General features: G+C 49.4%; 1 protein-coding gene across 1 annotated transcript in view; it reads left to right on the forward strand.

Moving 5' to 3' along the window:
• The window catches only part of LOC144369506 (uncharacterized), a 377,412-nt gene that overhangs the window by 107,016 nt on the left and 247,201 nt on the right, over window positions 1-23,195 (forward strand). Inside the window, exons 9-15 of the mRNA XM_078029783.1 lie at window positions 9,811-9,969; window positions 13,292-13,432; window positions 15,863-16,042; window positions 18,841-18,965; window positions 19,673-19,754; window positions 21,743-21,873; window positions 21,983-22,097. Of these exons, the coding sequence (XP_077885909.1) occupies window positions 9,811-9,969; window positions 13,292-13,432; window positions 15,863-16,042; window positions 18,841-18,965; window positions 19,673-19,754; window positions 21,743-21,873; window positions 21,983-22,097 (933 nt within the window). The remainder of the gene's footprint in view (window positions 1-9,810; window positions 9,970-13,291; window positions 13,433-15,862; window positions 16,043-18,840; window positions 18,966-19,672; window positions 19,755-21,742; window positions 21,874-21,982; window positions 22,098-23,195) is intronic.

Below are 23,195 nucleotides of genomic sequence, written 5' to 3' on the forward strand. Positions count from 1 at the left end.
TTCTGCAACTCAGTCTCCAAACTCTGCTCATTGTAAAAGTGCTTCTACACCTCAGTCTCCAACCTCCGCTCTCTGTAACAGTCCTACTGAACCTCAGTCTGACACCTCTGCTCTCTTCATGATCTTTCTGCACCCCAGTCTCTAAACACTGCTCTGTGTAACAGTCCACCTGCACCTCAGTCTTTAACCTCTGCTCTCTGTAAGATCCTTCAGAAACCCAGTATCCAAACTCTGCTCTCTATAACTGTCCTTCTGCACCCCAGTCTCCAACCTCTCCTCTCTGTAACAGGCCTTCTGCACGCCAGTCTCCAAACTCTTTTCTCTGTAGCAGGCCTTCTGCACCCCAGTCTCCAACCTCTGCTCTCTGCAATGATCGTACTGCACCTCAGTCTCAAACCTCTGATCTCTGCAACTGTCCTTCTGTACCTCAGTCTCCAAATTCTGCTCTCTGTAAGATCCTTCTGCACCCTTGTATCCAACCTCTGCTCTCTGTAACAGTCCTTCTGCATCCAAGTCTCCAACCTCTGCTCTCTGTAACAGTCCTTCTGCAACCCAGTCTGCAACCTCTGCTCTCTACAACAGTCCTTCTGCACCCGAGTTACCAAAATCTGCTCTCTGCAACAGTCCTTCTGCGCCCCAGTCTCGAACATCTGCTTTCTGTATAAGTCTGTCTGAACCCCAGTCTCCAACGTCTGTTCTCTGTATCTATCCATCTGCCCCTCAGTCTCCAACCTGTGTTCTATGTAACAGTCCTTCTGCACCTCAGTCTCCAACATCTGCTCTGGATAAAAGTCCTATACCACAGTCTCGAACATCTGCTCTCTGTAAAAGTCCTTCTGCACCCCAATTTCAAAACACTGCTTTCTGTAACAGTCCTTCTGCACCTGAGTCTCCAAACTCTGCTCTCTGTAACAGTCCTTCTACACACCAGTCTCCAAACTCTGCTTTCTGTATCAGTCTTTCTGAACCCCAGTCTCCAACCTCTGTTCTCTGTATCTATCCTTCTGCACCTCAGTCTCCAAACTCTTCTCTATGCAACAGTCCTTCTATACTGCAGTCTTCAAACTCTGCTCTCTGTAAAGGTCGCTCTGCAGCACAGACTCCAAACTCTGCTTTCTGTATCAGTCCTTCTTCACCCTTGTCTCCAAATTCTGCTCTCTCTAAGAGTCTTTCTGCACCTCAGTATCCAACCTCTGCTCTCTGCAACAGTCCTTAAGCACCCCAGTCTCCAACCTCTTCTCTCTGCAACAGTCCTTCTGCCCCCCAGTCTGCAAACTCTGCTCTCTGTAACAATCCTTCTGCCCCTCAGTTTCCAACCTCTACTCTATGTAACAAGACTTCTTCATGCCAAGGCTCCAAATTCTGCTCTCCGCAACAGTCCTTCTGCACTCTAGTCTCCAAACTCTGCTCTCTGCAACAGTCCTTCTGCATCCCAGTCTCCAACCTCTGCTCTCTGCAAAAGTCCTTCTCCACCCCAGTCTCCAACCTCTGCTCTCCTAAACAGTCCTTCTGCGCCAAAGTATCCAAACTCTGCTCTCTGTAAGATCCTTCTGCACTCCAGTATTCAAACTCTGCTCTGTAACATTCCTTTTCCACCCCATTGTTTAACCTCTGCTTTCTGAAAATGTCCTGCAACACCCCAGTCTCCAACCTCTGTCCTCTGCAACAGTCCTTCTGCTCCCAGTCTCCAACATCTGCTCTATGTAACAGTCTTTCTGTACCACAGTCTCCAACCTCTGCTCTCTGTAACATTCCTTCTGCACCTCAGTCTCCAAACTCTGCTCTCAGTAACAGTCCTTATACACCTCAGTCTCCAACCTCTGCTCTCCTTAACAGTCCATCTGCACCTCAGTATGACACCTCTGCTCTCTGCATGATCCTTCTGCACCCCAGTCTCCAACCACTGCTCTCTGTAACAGTCCACCTTCACCTCAGTCTCCAACCTCTGGTCTCTGTAAGATTCTTCAAGAACTCAGTCTCCAACCTCTGCTCTCTATAACAGTCCTTCTGCACCCCAGTCTCCAACCTCTCCTCTCTGTAACAGGCCTTCTGCACACCAGTCTCAAAACTCTGCTCTCTGTAACAGGCCTTCTGCACCCAGTCTCCAACTTCTGCTCTCTGCAATGATCCTACTGCGCCTCAGTCTCCAACCTCTGATCTCTGCAACAGTCCTTCTGCAACTCAGTCTCCAACTTCTGTACTCTGTAAGATCCTTCTGCACCCCTGTCTCCTAGCTCTGCTTATTTCAACGATCATTCTGCACCGCAGTGTCCAACCTCTGCTCTATGTAACAGGATTTTGCACCTCAGTCTCCAACCTCGGCTCTCTGCAACATTCCTTCTGCAGCCCAGTCTCCATCCTCTGCTGTCTGCAACAGTCCTTCTGCACCCCTGTCTCTAACCTCTGATCTCTGCAACAGTCCCTCTTCACCCCAGTCTCCAAACTCTGCTCTCTATAACAATCCTTCTGCACCTCTGTCTCCAAACTATGTTCTCTGCAATGGTCCTTCTGCACCTCAGTCTCCAACCTCTACTCTCTGTAACAGCCCTTCTGCACTTAACTCTGCAAACTCTGTTCTCTGTAGGATGCTTCTAAAACCCAGTCTAAAAACTCTGCTCTCTGTATCTATCCTTCTGCACCTCAGACTCCAACCTCTGCTCACAGTAACAGTTCATCTGCACCTCAGTCTGACAACTCTGCTCTCTGCACGATCCTTTTGCACCCCAGTCTTTAGGCACTGCTCTCTGTAACAGTCCACCTGCACCTCAGTCTCCAACCTCTGCTCTCTGTAAGATCCTTCAGGAACTCAGTCTCCAAACTCTGCTCTCTATAACAGTCCTTCTGCACCCCAGTCTCAAACCTCTCCTCTCTGTAACAGGCCTTCTGCACGAGAGTCTCAAAAATCTGTTCTCTGTAGCAGGCCTTCTGCACCCCAGTCTCAAAACTCTGCTCTCTGCAACGATCCTTCTGCACCCCAGTCTCCAATTTCTGCTCTCTGCAATGATCCTACTGCACCCCAGTCTCCAACCTCTGATCTCTTCAACAGTCCTTTTGCAACTCTGTCTCCAACTTCTGCTCCCTGTAAGATCCTTCTGAACCCCTGTCTCTAAGCTCTGCTTATTGCAACGATCCTTCTGCACCCCAGTGTCCAACCTCTGCTCTATGTAACAAAATTTTGCACCTCAGTCTCCAACCTCTGCTCTCTCTAAGAGTCCTTCTGCAACTCAGTCTCCAACATCTGCTCCCTGCAACATTTTTTTCTGCAGCCCAGTCTCCATCCTCTGCTCTCTGCAATATTCCTTCTGCACCCCAGTCTCCAAACTCTGCTCTCTGTAACAATCCTTCTGCACGTCAGTCTCCAAACTCTGTTCTCTGCAATAGTCCTTCTGCACCTCAGTCTCCAACCTCTACTCTCTGTAACAGTCCTTCTGCACTTCACTCTCCAAACTCTGCTCTCTGTAGGATCCATCTAATACCCAGTCTCAAACCTCTGCTCTCTGTATCTATTATTCTGCACCTCAGTCTCCAACTTCTGCTCTCTGTTATAGCTTTTCTATACCGCAGTCTCCAAACTCTGGTCTCTGCTACCATCCTTCTGCATGCCAATTTCCAACCACTTCTTTCTGTAACAGTCCTTCTGCACCTCAGTTTCCAAACTCTAATCTCTGTAACAGTCCTTCTACACCTCAGTCTCAAACCCCTGCTCTTTGTAACAGTCCTTCTGCAACTCAGTCTGACACCTCTGCTCTCTGCACGATCATTCTGCACCCCAGTCTCCAAACACTGTTCTCTATAACAGTCCTTCTGAACACCAGTCTCAAAACTCTGCTCTCTGTATCTATCTTTCTGCACCTCAGTCTCCAACCTGTGCTCTTTGTAACATTCCTTCTACACCCCAGTCTCCAACCTCTGCTCTCTGTAACAGTTTTTCTATACCGCAGTCTCCAAAATCTTGTCTTTGTAACGGTCCTTCTGCACCCCAACTTCCAACCTCTGCTTTCTGTAACAGTCCTTCTGCATCTCAGTCTCCAAACTCTGCTCTTTCTAACAGTACTTCTACACCTCAGTCTCCAACCTCTGCTCTCTGAAACAGTCCTTCTGCACCTCAGTCTGACACCTCTCCTCTCTGCATGGTCCTTCTGCACCTCAGTCTCCAACCACTGGTCTCTGTAACAGTCCACCTGCACTTCAGTCTCCAAACTCTTCTCTCCGTAAGATCCTTCAGCAACCCAGTCTCCAAACTCTGCTCTCTATAACAGTCGTTCTGCACCCCAGTCTCCAACCTCTCCTCTCTGTAACAGGCCTTCTGGACACCAGGCTCCCAACTCTGCTCTCTGTAGCAGGCCTTCTGTAACCCTGTCTTCATAATGTGCTCTCTGCAACGATCCTTCTGCACCCCAGTCTCCAACCTCTAATCTCTGCAACAGTCCATCTGCACCTCAGTCTCCAAATTTTGCTCTCTGTAAGATGCTTCTGCACCCCTCTATCCAACCTCTACTCTCTATAACAATCCTTCTGCACCCAGTCTCCAACCTCTGCTCTCTGTAACAGGACTTCCGCACCTCAATCTCAGACCTCTGCTCTCTGCAACAGTCCTTTTCCACCCTAGTCTAAAACCTCTGCTCTCTACAACAGTCCTTCTGCACACTAGTTACCAACATCTGCTCTCTGCACCAGTCTTTCTGCACTTCAGTCTCTCAACTCTGCTCTCTGTAAGATCCTTCTGCAACTCAGGCTTTAAATTCTGCACTTTGTACCTGTCCTTCTGCACAACAGTCTCCAACTTCTGCTCTCTGTAACAGGACTTCTGCAACCCAGTCTCCTACCTCTGCTCTCTGTAACAGGCTTTCTGCACCCCAGTCTTCAACCTCTTCTCTCTTAAACGATTCTTCTCCAACCCAATCTCCAACACCTGCTGTCTGCAACAGTCGTTTTGAACCCCAGTCTCCAAACTCTGCTCTCTGTAAGATCCATCTGAACCCCAGTCTCCAACCTATGCTCTCTGTAACAGTCCTTCTACACCCAAGTCTCAAAACTCTGCTCTCTGTAACAGTCCTTCTGCACCTCAGTCTCCAACCTCTGCTCTCTGTAACAGTCCTTCTGCACCCCAGTCTCTAAAATCTGCTCTCTGCAACATTCCTTCTGCACCCCAGTCTTCAATATCTGCTCTCTGCCACACTCCTTCTGCACCCAAGTCTCCAAACTCTGCTCTCTGCAAGGATCCTTCTGGACTCCAGTCTCCAACCTCTGATATCTGCAACAGTCCTTCTGTACCTCAGTCTCCAAATTCTGCTCTCTGTAAGATCTTTCTGAAACCCTACATCCAGCCTTTGCTCTCTGTAACAGTCCTTCTGCACCCCAGTCTCCAACCTCTGCTCTCCGCAAGAGTCATTCTGCACCCCAGTCTCAAAACTCAGCTCTCTGCAACAGTCCTTCTGCACCCTAGTTTCCAACATCTGCTCTCTACTACAGTACTTCTGTACCCCAGTCTTCTACCACTGCTCTCTGTAACAGTCCTCCGTTACTGCAGTATCAAACCTCTGCTCTCTCTAACGGTCTTTCTGCACCCCAGACTCCAATCGCTGCTTTCTGTATCAGTCCTTCCATACCTCAGTTTCCAAGCTCTGCTCTCTGTAAGAGTCCTTCTGCAACTCAGTCTCCAACCTCTGCTCTCTGCAACAGTCCTTCTGCACCTCAGTCTCCAAACTCTGTACTCTGCAACATTACTTCTGCACCTCAGTCTCCAACATATACTCTCTGTATCAGTCTTTCTGCACCTGATTCTTCAACCTCTGCTCTCTGTAGAATCCTTCTCCAACCCAGTCTCTAACCTTTGCTTTCTGTAACCATACTTCTGCACCCCAGTCTCCAAACTCTGTTCTTTCCAAGGATCCTTCTACACCTCTCAAACCTCTGCTTTCTGCAAAGATTCTTCTGAACCACAGTCTCCAACCTCTGCTCTCTGCAACAGTCCTTCTGCACACCAGTCTCCAACATCTGCTCTCTGCAACACTCCTTAAGCAACTCAGTCTAAAAACTCTGCTCTCTGCAACGATCCTTCTGCACCTCAGTCTACTACCTCTGCTCTCTGTAATACACTTCTGACAACCAGTCTCCAAACTCTGCTCTCTATAAAAGTCCTTATGCAGAATAGTTTCCAAGTTCTGCTCTCTGTAACAGGAATTTTGCAACCCAGTCTCGAACCTCTGCTCTCTGTAACAGGTCTTCAGAACCCCAGTCTCCAACCTCTTCTCTCTGCAATGATTTTTCTCCACGCCAGTATCTAACCTCTGCTCTCTGTAACAGTCCTTCTGCACCTCAGTCTCCAAACTCTGCTCTCTGTAACAGTCCATCTGCACCTCAGTCTCTAAAATCTGCTCTCTGAAACGATCCTTCTGGACCCCAATCTCCAACTTCTGCTCTCTGCAACAGTCCTTCTGCACCACAGTCTCCAGACTCTGCTCTCTGTAAGATCCTTCTGAACTCCAGTTTCCAAACTCTGCTCTCTGTAACATTCCTTCTCCATCCCAGTCTCCAACTTTGGTACTCTGCAACAGTCCTGCTGCTCCCCAGTCTCCGAGATCTGCTCTGTGTAACAGTCCTTCTGTACCGCAGTCTCCAAACTCTGCTCTCCGTAACGGTCCTTCTACACCAGAATTTCCAACCTCTGCTTTTTGTAACAGTAGTGGGCGGCTCCGGGTGGGGACACGGAGCCCCAGGGGGTGAGGCGCACAGACTCGGTTCTTTACGGGGGGCCTCCAGTCGGTCTCGCGAGAGCGCCGGCTCATATCTCGCGATAAGTGGGCGCGGGCGGAGCGGAGGGAGATCCGAGCAGCGGCGGCAAGCGCGAGCAGGTGAGCGGTGGAGGGCTAGGCGCGGGGTCGCGGGCTCAGGATCCTGGGGGCTGGGCGGCGGGGCGGAGAGGGCCCTGGCCCGGGGCTGACCGCAGTCGGCGCGGGTGCCGCCCCCTACGTCCCAGCGGTCTGGAGACCCCACGTCCCTTTCGCACCGCTAGAGATTGGGGCGCATCCCCTGCTGTCCTAGCAGGGTCCGTCGTTCTGTTGGGGTCTGCGCGTAGCCCTGTTCTGGAGACCCCTGGTCTACCTCGCCACCTGTCCCTGCCCCTGTCATGACGGGGTCTGTAAGCGCTTTGCCTGAGAGACCCCCGCCTGCACTCGCCCCCTAGCCGCTCTTAGTGATCTGGGCCAGTCAAGTTGCAGCTGTGGCTCCTCTGAGCATCCATTGGCAAGAGGCCCCTAGGGAGCTAGAGACTGCGCGTGGAGAGAAGTGGTGACTGCTGTCCCCCTGAGCCGCCCCAGCTGTCTGCACTGGCCAAGCAGGCATCTTGTTGGCTTCTGGAGGCACCTTGTGCCCAGAGTCCAGCTCTTTGGGGTAGTGACGGGGATAGTGTGTGTTTAGAGAAGGCAGGATTCACCAGGGGATCAGGGCAGTGAGTTTTCTTGGACACTTCTTACTTTTAGTTTTATTTTTTTGATATTGGAGATTGAACCTAAGAGCGCTTTACCACTAAGCTACATCCCCAGCCATTTTCATTTTTTGAGATAGGGTTTCGCTAAATTGCTGAGGGTCTTGTTAAGTTGCCTAGGCTGGCCTCTGCATTTGCAGTCCTCCAAATGATTGGGATTACAGGCTTGCACCACTTTGCCTGGATCTTGGTCACTTATTTAAATTTTTTCTGCCATTTCTCTTTTGAGGCTGGAAGGGTAGTATGCTCCTGACTCCCATATCAGGGGCTGTCCAGAGGTGTTGGGGGTTCCACCTTCAGGTGGCTGGAAGGTTTTGAGCCTCAGGTGTGTATGGTGTGGATGGAGCAGCCTGGTTCCAGGAAGTTGAAAATACAGTGTTCTTTTCATTTTAGTATATTAATGGGTCAGTTCTCAGGGGATGGTGTTTGGAGAAGAGGATGGAAAGTGTGGCTCTGGTCTGAACTTGGAAAATAGATTTGGGCTTGGAGGGTAGAGCCTGTTTCCTGCCTGGGTTTACCAGGCTCACAGCACTGAAAGCGCAGATCGACTCCATTCTCAAGGTTCTTTTAAGTCAGAAACTCGGAGACAAGCTAAGTTATTGTTATTATTTTTTTTCTTCTGGAGACAGGGTCTTGCTTTGTTGTCCAGGCTGGCCTCAAACTTGAGATAGTCCTTCCTCAGTCTCCTAAGTAGCTAAGATTATGAGCACCCAATCAAAAAAAAATGTTTTTAAAGGGGTTTGTGTGTATTTTCATTCTGATACCAAAGGGAAATGAACTAGCACTGCCCCTTCCTAAGGGGAGAAATAGTATGTGCCTGTGGGGGGAGTTCAAGCCTCTTGGCCATAAATGTACGTGGGATGTTCCACACCTTTTGGCTGGTGGCAGCTGGCATGACATGTAGGAAGCACAGGTGTTGAGGAAGCAGTTCTTTTACACATGAGCTTGTGGAATGCATGCTACCTTCAGACTAATCAGACCCAGCTTCTGATCTCTTCTGTACCTTTTTTTTTTTTTTTTTTTTGGTACTGGGGCTCATTACCACTGAGCCACTTCACCAGCCCTTTTTATTTTTTATTTTGAGACAGGGTCTTGATAAGTTGCTTAGGGCTTGCTAAGTTGCAGGGGCTGGCTTTGAACTTGTGATGTTCCTGCCTCAGCTTCCCCAGCCTCTGGGATTATAGGTGTGTGCCACCGCACCCAGCCGTTCTGTACTTTTTTTTTTTTTTTTTAAAGATACCTCCTCTCCCAAGTTTACTGCAGCATTATTTATTGAGGATTTTCTTTTTAATATTTACTTTTTAGTTTTCGGCGGACACAACATCTTTGTTGGTATGTGGTGCTGAGGATCGAACCCGGGCCGCACGCATGCCAGGCGAGCGCGCTACCGCTTGAGCCACATCCTCAGCCCCTGTATCTTTTTTTAAATTATTTTTTCCACAATAGTTTTATTCTATTTATTTATTTTTATGTGGTGCTGAGGATCGAACCTAGGGCCTCACACATGGTAAGTAGGCGCTCTACCACTAAGCTACAACCCCAACCCCAGTCTTGTTCTGTACCTTTCCGAAGCTTCAGTTTCATCATCTGTAAAATTTCTAAGAAGACTGAATACACCAACTTGTTTTGAAGATTGAGCTGTTGTTTTCTAATGTATAAGCAGAGTGCTGGTCAAATGTGAGGTGACGGTTGCACAATCTACCATTTGGGTACATGTGGGATGCCTCCTCTCTGGGACTTGGTTGGAGGGAGTGATGGCACTTACTGCTGTTGCTGTTAATATGAAGTCACACTTGTGTTCCTGTGCCCACCATTGCCTTTATCATGCTGTTGCATGCTTTGTTTCTGATTTCCCAGAGGCTACTGGGCTGCTAAGCATCTTCTCTAGAGAGCTGGCTGTCCATTTGTTTTGTTGGCCAGTATTCAAATAGTGACTTGGTGACTGTTTTTTTTTCCCCCAGTTCTGAGCATTGAACTCATGGGCTTGTGCATGCGAGGCGAGCACTTTGCTACTGAACTATATCCCCAGCTCTTTTTATTTTGAGACAGGATCTCACTAAATTGCTGAGGCTGGCCTCAGACTTGTGATTCTCCAATCTCAACCTCTTGAGTCATTGAGATTACAGGTATGGCTACTGAGCCTGGGGTTTGCATGCTTTTATGCCTCTTTTCCTCTTGGTAAATTGGTGGCGTGTACTCTCTGTTTCCTTTGAAGAAAGTGGTTGTGGGCTCTGAGAAGGCATTAGGGCTGTCTAGAAGCATTGCTGATGGTGGCATCTGATGATCTGTGGAAAGGCTGACTCTGACTTTTTTTGTTCTCCCAGAAGGAAAGTGACCATGGAAGACCTGGGGGAGAACACCACTGTCTTGTCTACCCTGAGATCTCTGAACAACTTCATTTCTCAGCGAGTAGAGGGAGGATCCGGTCTGGATGTGTCTACCTGTGCCCCAGGTTCTTTGCAGATGCAGTACCAGCAGAGCATGCAGGTGAAAGGCTGGGTGGGGTCTCTGTTAAAGACACCTAGGCTCAAGTGGGGCCTGTTCAAGTTCTACACAATTGAGGTAGGTGAGTATTAGGTAGGCTTAGAGGCCAGTTGTGGTCTTCCAGATCTCATCCTGGGCATTTATCATTTGGGGTGCTAGTTGGAGACCAGGACCTGCCCTGAACTGTCATGGTTAAAGGCCTGCCTCATAAGCACCCCAAGAGTGGACATGTGCATAGCTGTGGGTTCATACTGATATATTCATGGATGCCAAAAAGCCAGTCTATTCATTTAATTGAGGACAAAACCCAACTGCGTAGGAGCATGGGTGCCAGAATTATGAGCATACTGTCCCCTTGAAGATGTAACATAGAGAGGCTGTATTGTAAACACAGGCACCTGGTCGCCTAGTCAGCCTAGTGAGAAAGCCAGGGCAATAAGCGGAGGGACTGGATATTCTGTTTTAGCCTATAGGGGGCAATTTGCAGATCCTGTGATTTTTGCAGTTTTCTCTGATTCCAAGTTCTTGAGAATGCTCACTATGGATATAGTTGCAAAGGGTTCAGGTCTCCTGAAGGACTTCAGGCCCTAGAGAATCATGGGCTTAGTCCTATTCTGGGCTGGGACATCTGGGCCCCCAAGGAAAGAAGTGGTGTCTTGGCCTTGTCTGAGCCCTGTCACTGTACCATTGCTGTACCATCCTCCTCTCGGTCTTCTCTGCTTGTGTCTATCTTTCTCTTGTCCACTCTGCATGTGCTCTGGATTCTGTGACCCATGTCAACTGAACCAGGTAAGGCTCATGTACTGATTGGCAAAAAGGATGGTGTTTGTGTGGTTTATTCAGTGATGGAATTACTGTTAGTTAGAGCACTGAGCTGCACACTGCCCTTTCTTGGGTCATTATTCTGAGATTAGACCTATTATACTTTTTGTGGTTTTAAAAAAAAAAAAATTTGTGTAACCTGGGAATTGAACTCAGGGAGCACTCTCTCACTGAGCACATCTAGCCCCCTCCAGGCGCCGCCCCCCCCGCCTCCCCCCCCCCCCCCCCGTTTTTTAAATTTTGAGACAAGGTCTCACTAAGTTAATGAGGCTGGCCTTGAACTTGGAGGTTCTCTTATCTCAACCTCCTGAGTCACTGGGATTATAGGTGTATACCACCACTTTTATGAAGAGGCAGTGTTAATAGGTGGTTATTGTCTTTGATTTCTGGCAAAATAAATTGGTAACTTTGGTCTTAAAAAATGCTATGATTTTAAAAAGTGGTATAATGTTATTGATGCAAATGTCTGGGAAATTTAGCTTGTCAAAATCCATGGGAAAATGTATGCCAGATATCGAGGCGCACGCCTGTAATCCCAGTGGCTCAGGAGGCTGAGATAGGAGGACCGTGAGTTCAAAGCCAGCTTCACGGTGGCAAGGCGCTTAGCAACTCAGTGAGATCCTGTCTCTAAATAAAATACAAAATAGGGCTGGAGATGTGGCTCAGTGCCTGAGTGCCTCTGAGTTCAATAATCCCTGATATAAAAAAAAAAAAAAAGGAAAATCATGGGATTTTTTAATCAGAATTGGACCTTGGAGGTCCCCATTGTTTACTGTTACAGAATTCCTCAGGTAGGGATCAGTGATCAGTCTGTACCCAAGTAAGGTAGGTAGGAATCATGATTACAGACCTGTCTGGGACCTGACTCTGGTCATGTCCTGCCCTGGATGCCAGGCATGGTTCTTTTTCTTCCTTTCAAGGCTCCCTGAGTTGTAGTGAGGGACCTGAGGACAATCTGGGGAATTTGGAGGCAAAGATAGATGGGGTGTCTTGTCTGCCAGGTGCCTGCCCCTCTTTTTAGCCCTTGTTTTAGTTGGGAGTGTTTAGTTGGGAGTGTATTAGAAAACTTCAGTGTTGTTTAAACACAAAGGAAAGTTTTAAGTTGTTCTTGACACATAGCCGGCGGGCAAGTATGGTGCCCTTGGTCCCTGTGTGGTGACATCCCTATAGACGAAGAGACTCTGGCTTTCTGAGACAGAGTTAAGAATGAGAAGGCTAGTGAGTATGAAGAATGAGCTTAGGAACCTCCAAATATCAACAGGTCAGAGTTACAATGAGGTGAAATGTAATAAGAATAAAGAAAGAACCCAGGTGGGAGGGCCAGGGGAGGAGCATTGCTTTAGCCAGGGCCCTCACCCTGTGGGCACTGTTGGCATGGGGCTGGGCACTTTTTTTTTTGCAGAACTTTCCTGGGCACTGTCAGATGTTTAGCAACAATCCTGGGCTTCTGCCCTTGTGTATCGGTGGGCAGCAGCACTACTAATTCCATTCTGTAACAATCAGAAGTGTCTCCAGACAGTGCTAAGTGTCCCCTGGGGCAAGTTTGCCCCTGTAGGGGACCATGCTAGCCCAGTGGTTTACAGACTTTAATGTGTATGTGAGCCTCCTGAGAATGTGTCTAGAAGTGATTCTGATTCAGCTCAAGGGTCTGTGTAGGTTAAATGTTTGGGAGGTTCCAGGCAGCAAGGCTTTGGTCCCAGTGAAAACAGTGACTCTGAGAGACTGTGGGCATGTCCTCTGGGGCCCTTTGAGGCTTGAATCTCCTGCAAGTACTTATCTCTTGTGGGCCTACTTCTAAAGTAGCCCCCAAATTCTGGCCCCATCGTAGACTCTAACCTTCTGGTTACTCAATTGAATGCTAACTTGGTGTTGTTGCAGTGGGATTTCGAAGATCTAATTAATGTTGCCAATCAATCAGTGGACCTTAAGTTGGGGAGGTTCCCTGGGTTTCTGATCTAATCACATGAGCCCCTTAAAAAGATTGAGTCCAGATGTTAGAGTCAGAAGTGTTGGACTCAGTAGGGGAGGGAGTAGGGCATGTGGTGAGGGGGGTGGGCAGCTTCCAGGTACTGACAGATAGCTGAGAAGTGGATCTTGTCTTTCACTGGTGGGCTAGCTAGGGGTTCCTGCCAACTGCCTTAATTTTAGTCTTAAGAGACCTTTATCAGAGAACCCAGCCACATGTCTGCACTTCTGATCTGCAGAGCCCACCGCCTGTTAATGAGTGGTGTTTTTAGCTGTCCAGTTTGTGGCAGTTTATTATACAGCTATAGAAAATGAACACACCTTCTTTCCTAGAACAAGCTCACCCACTGTCATCTTAAAATGTGTCTCCTTCTGATTCTCTTAATCTTTCCTTGCTTGTTGCCTCTCACCCACTTCCCACCTGGGGACCAAGACCTTGCTGGAGTGGCACTTGGGGTGCATTGAGCGGAGCAACTTGCCTTGTTTGACGTGGCTGCTGAGGATTTTCTTTCTCTTTGGGTACGACCTTCTCAGTTGGAGGAAAGAGCAGAGCAGATCCATTCGAAGTCCTACCTCATCCAGGTGGAGCGGGAGAAGATGCAGATGGAGCTGAGTCACAAGAGGGCTCGAGTGGAGCTGGAGCGGGCAGCCAACACCAGCGCCAGGAACTACGAGGTGGGTCCAGGTGGGCAGTGTTTGTCCAATCAGCCTCTGGGGACAATAGGCTGGATGCATGCTTACCAGGCTGTAAGAAGTCAGGAACCAGCCAGGGCCAACTGAGGCACTCTGCATGGGGATTGCCAGGTTGTTCCTCTGAGGATACCTATGGTGGGTCCATGTTAGCTGTGCTGGAGAAGGGTGGCTTGATATGGGGAGAGCCACAAAGTGGGGATTCTCTGGCTGTGTTTACTGCTCAGTGAGGCCACAGTGCCAACAAATCTGCTGGGTGTCTTGGTTTCCTCTGTTCTCTGGAGAAATTGGAATGCAGATCTGGCAGATCTACCAAGTGGTGCAGGGGTGACAGGCTTAGAACATTACTGAGTTGCTTGAATTGTCTCACCAGGGTGGTTGTAGGACCTCAGGAAAGTGCCCTACTCTCGCTGCTGTGCTTGCTCTTGGCTTCCCAGGACAGCAGGAAAATGCAGCCTTGCAACTCCAGGAAGGCTCAGTCCAAGAACCTTCTGTCGGCATCGCTTTGATTAACAGTTCTTTGCCAGGTTTTCACTAAGTGCTGATCAGTTGTGAAAAGGCTGCCAAGATTCAGCCAATGCCACAGACCAGGGAATCTCTCAGGCCTTCCTTCCTTTCTTTTCTGGCCCCCACTTGCCGTGTATACATGTACTCACAGTTTCCTGTCCCTGTGTAGATCTCCTCCAGGGTGTAATGCAAATTGTACTGTTAGAGCCAGGAATGTAGATTCCTGCCTTGGTGTGCTGTCTGGGCTCATGAGCCAAGACTTTGAAGTGCCATTTGCTGAGTGGACAGACAATACCAGGGGCCCTTGGACTGTATGAATATGCAGTGCTAATGGAAATGGTCCTGGTTCTCAGGCAGAAGGATGGGCCCTGGAACTATTGGAGTTTCTCTGGGCAAAATGCCTTGAAGGTAGGGCCTGTGTGCCTGCCCTGGATCTCCAATGTCTGGCACATTTGGTGGTGCCTTGTGGGTACCTAAGAGCATTTGAGTGAGGAGTTGCAGCAGGGTCTGTTAAAGCTCAGGGGCACAGAGTGACAAACTTGGGAACTTGAGAAGCTTTTCATGACCACAGACATGCTGAGGGGCCCCAGGAGCCATGGAAATTAGTCGTTTTCAGATTGTCCCTGGAGTCTTGGCTTCTACATTGTTTTTTCAGGGGCTGCCAGGTTGCTGGTAGGTGAGTGTGGAGGACAGGCACTCCTCTTCCTGAAAATGGTGGTAAGACCTAGGGTCTGAAAGCCTACCTGGGCTCCTCATCTGTGTTTGACTGGCAGTGCAGTAGTGATGTGTGGGAGGGCCCTGGGCTGACAGAGCAGTTTCTTTATTTTTGGGGGCTAGGATCAGGCCCATGTAGAACTCATGTGCTCTACCACTGAGCTATACCTCCAAGTCCCCTAATGGAAGATTCTTATTCTGTCTAGCAAAAGGGTCCCCTGGCTATTTTAGAGGCTGCACTTGAAGTTGCATCCCCTTGAGTCCCCTTGTGGTGGAGATTGGCCGTCTTTCCATAAAGCTTCAGCCCTATGTGTGTGCTTTTATTAAACCTATGTGTGTGCTTTTTGGGCTGGAATGTCCTAGGAAAGGGTGGCATAAGCGTTTACTCTGAGTAGGACCTGGGGGAAGTTCCTGGTGGTCCTAGGAGGGAGCTGGTGCTGGCAGCTTCCTGCTGAATCAGGCTGGTTGAGCTAGAAGGCAGGGTGCTGGGTGGGTGGCACTCACCATCTTTCTTCTTGGGATCTGATTCCTACTATCTGGTCCTTTTTCAGGGTCTGAAGGTGAACCCTTCAGGCCCTCATGAGTTGTCACAGTGGCATGTGTCCTAGTTCTATCCCTTCCTCACCAGCATAAGCAACATGGCCTCCCTGAGGGTAATGATATGTGGTATCTTTGAAGGGCCACGTGATCAGATACACTTGTGGCAGATCTAGCTCCCCTGTAAATGGTTCCGTTTGCAGGCTGACTTCCACCTGTCCCTGCTCCAGTCATTGGCTCGTTGGGAAGTGCAGACTCATTTTAATGATGGCCTGAGTGTAGTTCGACAAGATCTGCTGGTGCTGCAAAAGCTCAGCTTTTTTCCAAGGTCGATTCTGAATTTTACATTTTCCATGCTCCATCTCATCCCTGCTCATCACTGAGCAGTCAGTTTAATGAGTGTGTGGTGTCATCCATGCTGAGTGCCCTCCAAGGGCCCTGGTTTCTTTCAGTGGGAACTGTTATGCTACTGTGGCAGAAGCACTGGCACTGCCATCCCAGTCCCAGGTTTTCACCTGGTTTTGCTGGGGACTTGGCTGATGGTTCTGTCTGGCTATTCTGTGGGCCTGAATGGCCTAAGTCGGGTCTGGAGTGTCCTTGTCCTGATACTCCTTTGGGATTTCAACTCTCTCTGGCCATGATCTTCCTTCTCCATAGCGTGAGGTTGACCGCAACCAGGAGCTCCTGGCGCGTATTCGGCAGCTTCAGGAGCGGGAGGCTGAGGCCGAGGAGAAGATGCAAGAGCAACTGGAGCGCCATAAGCTGTGCAAACAGAGCCTGGACGCTGCCAGCCAGCAGTTGCGGGAAAAGGAGGATGGCCTGGCTACAGCCAGCGAGGTAAGCATGGGCCTGCATGCAGGCCCTGGGGTTTGCTTTCTTGCCTTCAGCCATTTTCCAAGGGAAAAGAACAAGTGACCTCCCAACTTCACCTAGTAGCAAAGAGGCATCCTTTAAACTATGCTCCTCACATGTGCACCTGTAGTTTTTGCATGGTCATAATCAGAGTAAATAAATTAATTTTCCATTCTGTGATTTTCAATTAGTAAGTGGAGCCCTTTTTTGTTCTTTGTAAATATGAATTTTAATGGTTGGCTAATCCATTTTTGTCCTTTTTCCAGTGTTTGGTTTCCTTGTGTTTGCCCCGATAGCTCCCTGACAGGCAGTTTTGTGCATGCACTCTGTTTATTTCTGTTATGTTTTGTTTGGACAGACCCGAGGAATAGGGTGGCAGACCCAGTCATAGCTCTGTGGTGGTTGTTGCTAGTTGCTGGGTTGTGTTGATAACCACCACGGAGTATCTAGTATTGCTATAGCTTTCACTGTTCGTAGATGGTGGTATATTCTGGAAATACTTTTTTCTTTTTTTCCAGATGTAAGTAGGTGCCTCTGGATTTGCATTTCTTTGATTATCAGCGAAGTCTTTTAGCATCTCTCAGCATCAGAGACTGCCTTTGAACCAGGATGTATATGGACTGTAGTCTCAGGGACAGCTATGTATGTTGTAGAGACAGCCTGAGCGTTAGTGCTGGTGGGTACTGGACTCCTCTGACCTTCCTTGTCCCTCTTCTGTGGTGTTCAAGATCACAGGTGCCGAGAGGAAACAGATGAGAACCGCCTGAGGAGGGGGGAAACACCATGTCGCATCATTGGTATTCTGTCTCCATGTGGCTTTCTCCACTTGATAGATCCTCAGGAGCGGGCTGTAGGTTATTTTTGCCTTGGCAGCACTGGGGAGCATGTTAAGGTTGTTCCCACATCTGTCTTCTGAAGTGAGTGTTGGCAGGAGAGGAGATGTGATCAGCTTCCAGAGAAGCTGGCTCCTGCTTCTGGAGAAGTGGGCTCTCTGTGGGCCCTGGGATCTGCGTTTTGGGCTGTGTCGCTGTTCTGTGGTCAAAGGGAGCTATACATACACTTCAGTGAAGGGTAGAAGAGGTGGTCCTGAGTGGGGCCATGTCCTCAGAGAAGCCCTCTCTCATCACTCAGTTCAAAGTCATAGGTCTTCCCCGTTGACTGCCATCTCCTATCACAGTGCCCCAGTTTATGTTACTTGCCACTCTGAAGTTCTCCGTTTTATCTGTTTACTTGCTGATGGTCTGACTTTCCCCAGGATGTTTGTCCTCCATCAGGGCAGGCTGGCTCTGGTGTAGTGCTTAGTGCTCAGTGCATGTTTACTGAACTCAGCAGGCCATTGATGGATGTGTGTGTGTGTGTGTGTTTTTAAAATATATATATATTTAAATATATATATTTAGTTGTTGATGGATCTTTATTTTATTTATATGTGATGCTAAGAATCAAACCCAGTGCCTCACACATGCTAGGCAAGCACTCTACAATGGAGCCACAACCCCAGCCCAGTGGATGTGTTTTTAATATCTCCATTTCTTTTTTCTTTTTCTTTCTTTTTTTGGTATGGGGGTTTAACCTTAGGGCATCCCTAGCTCTTTTTATTTTTTATTTTGAGACTGGGTCTCACTTGTTTAGGGCCTTGCTAAATTGCTGAGGCTGGCCTTGAACTTTTGATCCTTCTGTCTCAGCTTCCTGAGTTGCTCTGATTATAGGCGTGAGCCACCATGCCTGGCACCTCTGTTGTTTTTTGAGTCCCACTGTGGTGCTCACTCTTGTGATAAAGTGAACCATACAGATTGTTGAGTATGGGGTGCCCCATGTGTGTCCCCTAGAGGGTCATGCTTTGAATAGCACCAGTGTGTTTCCCTGGGTCCTGGGTTGGGTACAGTTCTCAGGAAAAAGAAAGGAGTGCTGTGGCTTCTCTGCAGAGGATGCCACCTCGGGAGACCCCTTGCCCCCTACAGTTCTACCCAGTGTGACTTACTGTGGTGAGGTTGCTGGACCCACTGTCTTGCCCTCTGTGTGGGCTCCCTAGGGTGGAATTTAGGCTGTGTTAGTTTGCATGACAAGGAACAGGGCTGGTTTTTTGTGTTGGCTTGACCAGCATGCTCTTTCCCTCAGGAAGGGGTTGGTGGTGGATGAGGTGATGTCAGAGCAAAGAGTGGTGGTTCCTTCACATGCCTATTCTGTGGTGTCAGGTGGACTTGTCCCTCCTGGAAGCTGCTGGATGGGCCCTGCTGGTTTTGCTCTGGGACTGTCTCTTTCTGAGTACTGTAGCCAACCCAGCTGGTTCTAAACCACCTTGCTGGCCTGGGAGTGCTGCATCCTTACTGATGGTTGGAATTGTGGTGTGAGGATGGGTAGAGGAAGAATTCTGGGTTGAGAGCATAATGAGAGCCAAAGAGTGGAGGGAAGGCTAAGGTGGATGCATGGTGTAGGGACACTGTGGGCCTAGGATAAGGGGTATAGAGGCCACCAGGCCTGAGAGGCTAGGCCCATTCTGGCTAGTGGCAGCTTTGCTCTGGGAGTCCCAGGACTAGCTTTCCTCGAGGGCCTGGTTGTAACCCAGATCTGTCTGTCAGCTTGTGGGGACTATGACCCAGGGTTCTGGCCTGCAATACTTCTGAGAGTGTCTGTCTCATTTACCCAGGTGTAGGCTCCGCAGGGGTGGGCTCTGTTCCCACCCCATGGTAACAGGCAGGAAGTGATGGCTCTTCCTTTCACTGTAACTTGCCGGGAAGTTACGTTTGCATCCATGAGCCACCTGGAATCCCCTCTCCTTTCAGACCATCAATGTGTTAAAGGGTCGTGTCTCAGAGCTGCAATGGAGTTTGATGGACCAGGAGGTGCAGGTGAAGCGCTTGGAGTCTGAGAAGCAGGAGCTGAAGGAGCAGCTTGAACTGCAGCTCAGGTGAGGGAAAAGGAGCTTGGGGATGCGGGGCTTTGCCTCTGTGTCTGTGCCAGGCCCTGGATGCTTTTCTCACCACAGGCTGCAGGAGGGACTGACACAAGGCCTCTGAAACTGGGATTCTGAGTGCTAGGATAGGGGGTGTTTTAAATGTTTTTGAGCCAGGATGAGGGCAGCAGCTCCTCCTTCTCAGGGTGGCACACCTTTTCAGAGCAGGCTTCCAGAGAAGATCTTATGCTGAGCTAGGTTTTGAAGAACATGCAAGACGTCCCTTGAATTTGTGTGGGCTGTTGATGGGAAAGGACATTTTAGGTTTGGGGGACATGGTAAGCAAGATAGATGTGGGAAAATCAAGAGGATGGTGTGGTCAGGAGGCTTTGGGTTCTCTCCTGAGGAGTTGACCCTTCCCTTACCAGCTGTAATCTGAGTTTTTTGCTTCTTGGGGAGAGGGGTGATCAGGTCTGAGTGGGTCCTTTCTGTGGTTGCATCAGGTCTGGTGATCACTGGTGGAGGGTGAGCAGTGTGTGGAGAACTGTGGGGTGCTGTCAGTGGCCGATGTTCATCCACGGCAGCACCATCCAGATGAGAGCCACTGCAGGGGCTACTCCAGGACCTGGGTGTACCCTTGTAGTGGCCTTGTTTGTGCCAGGAGCTTAGGCTGAGAGTATTCTTAAGGTGTTCCTTCATGTCATGCACTCTTCTCTGAACAGGAAATGTCAGGAAGTTAATCAGAAAATTCAGGAACTTCAGGCTAGCCAAGAAGCAAGAACAGACCAAGAACAGAAGATTAAGGTGGGTTGCTCTGTGTCAACCTTGTGTGTGTCCTGCAGGCATCTCAGGGGTGGTCTTAGCCCCTCTGCCACCCACTATTTGCAGGCCTTTCTGAGCTGAAGATGCCCTCAGTGGATGTTAGCCACTGTCCTATCTTCTAGGTACTGTGCTGGCTGCCAGGAGGCCAAGGTGAGTGAAATAACCATTTCTTTGTTTGTATGTGGTGCTGAGGATCGAACCCGGGTCGCACGCATACCAGGCGAGCGCGCTACCTCTTGAGCCACATCCCCAGCCCTGAAATAACCATTTCTGCTCCCAGGAAGCTTGTGTCCTAGTGAAGAAAGGCCCACTAGAAACACAAGGAAAAAGTGACATTGGAGATGGTACAAAGTAGACCTACAAAAGTTGAAACCCTGCCCATAGTCACATACTGGAGAGTCACTGAAATGGGTCCCCAAGCCAGGTCCATCTGATGGGAGCTCAGGCCACATGTTTCACTGTGGAGGGTGTTGCCAGAAAGATGATGCCTTGAGATCCCTTCCATGGCCTCTTGTTGCCTTTGGAGTAACAACCAGGCCCTTCAGGAGACCCGTGGCCATGGCTCCCTACAGCTTTCCACTGTGCCTGCTTGGGCAGGTTGTGCGCTTTGCTCCTGCTCTCCTTGGCTGCCAGCCTGCTTGGCACCCCCACTTGCCCCCCACAACTCACCTTCTTGGTTAGCTTCTCCTGAACCTTGTCCTTCCCTCTATGACCCTTAGCCCACCTCTCAGTCTTTGCTTGCCTGATTTGTATTCTGTGTCACTCTGCCTCTGCCTCTTGACTTAGCCCCTTACAGAGCTGGACTCTGTGACACTTATTATTATTTTTTTTGTCGGTGTAGGAGGGATTGAACTCAGGCACTTGACCACTGAGCCACATCCCCTGCCCTATTTTGTATTTTATTTAGAGACAGGGTCTTACTGAGTTGCTTAGCACCTCACTAAATTGCTGAGGCTGGCTTTGAACTTGCAGTCATCCTGCCTTAGCCTCGTGAGTGGCTGGGATTATAGGCATGCACCGCTGTGCTTGGCTTTAGTGGCACTTATTGATAGACCAATTTGGATATTGTTTGTACTCAGCCTGTTTGGTGATTGTCACTAAATGCCAGTGTGCTTCTGTTGAGTCCTAAGGTGACAGACGTTGCAAAGAAGTCTGTTCTTGCAGTTGAAATGGACTCAGTTGCTGCAGGAGTGCTGCTGGTGCAGAAGTGACTTCATGTAATGAGAACGTTATGTCCTTGCTGAGTGTCTTTGGTCCAGGTGTGCCAGTGGTTCCTTCTGGATAAATAAGTCTGGGAGGAACCAGATGGATGGATGCATTTATGTGGTGTGGATGGATGCTGGCACAAATGGGCAGGGCTAGAGGTGGCTGAAGAGGACACAGCCAGAATCACATCAGGTGCAATCTCAGGAGGGATCTGGGGTTGGGGCCTAATCCAGGGAGATTGCCGAGGTTCTGGTACTGTTATAACTTAGCAGAGGAACTTTGTGGTTCCTATGAGTAGACTTTATTTTTTAGAAAAGTTTTAGGTTCACAGCCAAATGGAAGAGAATATAAGAGGATTTCCAGACCCCTTGTCTCCCACCATCATCTCCCCGCAGTTAGCACCCGCTTCAAAGTGGATCATTACCACAGTTGACTAAGCCGCATTGACTCCTCATCACCTACTCCACAGGCTAAACTGGAGTTCACCCTTGGGGGCCACATTCTGAACAGATGCACCCTGACATGTGTCCCCCATTGTAGTGTCTTGCAGCCCTCCGAGCACCACTTGCTTTTCCTCCTCCCCCTGAGGACCACTGCTATCTCACTGCCCCATCCTTCTCTTCTCTCCAGAGTGTCCTGCAGGCGGAAGCCACCACATGTGCCTTTTCAGACTGGCTTCTCACTTAGCTGAGACTTGCGTTTCCTAGGTGTCCCCTGGCTGCTCACTCTTCTTTCTTTTCTTTCTCTCTGCCTGCCTCTGTCAGGACCTGGAGCAGAAACTGTGTCTGCAGGAGCAGGATGCTGCCTTGGTGCGGAGCATTAAGTCTGAGCTCCTGCGGCTTCCCAGGATGGAGCGGGAGCTAAAGCGGCTGCGGGAAGACAATGCACACCTGCGGTGAGGAGCTGGGATGAGGCCCAGCTGCTTCCAGATGCGACTGGGGTTCATGGGGTGGGTTTGTCCCCTGTATATGTGGCTGTGGGAGTGACAGTTTCTGGCCTTGCAGGGAGATGAGGGAGACCAACGGGCTGCTCACAGAGGAGCTGGAGGGACTTCAGAGGAGGCTGGGCCGCCAGGAGAAGATGCAGGAAACTCTGGTTGACTTAGAACTGGAGAAGGAGGTAAGGGTTCAAGTGGGCAAGCCATGCCTATGGGACTGTCCTTAGCCTTCTCCAGAGGACTCTGGCCATTTCCATCTTGTGCAATAGCTGGTTACCTGTAATGTACTTATTGTCATGGCAGTGTGGTAGGAAGAACAATGGCCCTCAAGGGGTCCATGTCCTAATTCCAGAACCTATGAATGCATTTGACAAGGTTGAATCTGCTAATCAGCTGGCCTGCAGTGGGGGAGGATCCTGGTTGTCAGGTGGGCTGCATGGTCTAAGGAAGTAGGAGAGGAAGACCTGCCTGCCATTGCCAGCTGTGAGGGTAAAGGCAACAGGTGTGGGCAGCCCTAGAAGCTGGAAAAGACAATAGATGGATTCTCTTGGGAGCCCCTAGAAGGAATGCAGCTGGCCCACACATGAATTTTAGCTCAGTGAGAACTAAGTGGGATTTTAGGCTTAAGTATTGTAGGAAACTATGTTGAAGCCACTGAGTTTATGCAGTTTAACTCAAGGCTATAGAGGACTGGCACAGAGGGTGTGCCAGCAAGGAAATGGCACACGGTGCCTACATGTGAGGACGTGATGGAGAGCCATGCTGGGTGTTTTCTTCTGATCTGTCATTGTAACTTACCAGTGACGCTGTGTGGGAAAATGCCATTGCTGTACAGTATTGGAAAGTCACCTTGTGGTTGGAGGAGGAAATGGAGGGTCAGTGTCCAGTGAGTTTGGACCAGAGCTAAGGATTCCTGGCTCCTGCCTGGAGTTTTTGTCCTTTTTACTGCTTCTCCTGAGTCACTCTGTTGCTATTCTACCCTGGTTTGTCTGATATGCTCCACGCCACTGTTCCAACCATCTTAACCATCTTTGGCCGCCCTGAATTACACTGGCTACTTCCTGACCTGGGGAGCACTCTTTGTCCTTTTTTGGAGCTTCAAGACAGCTCAGAGCCATTTGGGGCCACGGAGCCCTCTGAGCAGCTGCTGCGGCTGTTTGCCATCAGTGGGGCCTTCCAGGGCAGCTCCTCCTCAGAGGTAGCTTCTGTAGGAGTGTATTGGAAAGACAACTGTCAGCCAATTGCTCTTCTCTTTTTTCTCCGGACATAGTTATTTTTGA

The sequence above is a fragment of the Ictidomys tridecemlineatus genome, chromosome 12, assembly GCF_052094955.1.
Source record: "Ictidomys tridecemlineatus isolate mIctTri1 chromosome 12, mIctTri1.hap1, whole genome shotgun sequence".
In the NCBI taxonomy this organism is placed as follows: domain Eukaryota; kingdom Metazoa; phylum Chordata; class Mammalia; order Rodentia; family Sciuridae; genus Ictidomys; species Ictidomys tridecemlineatus.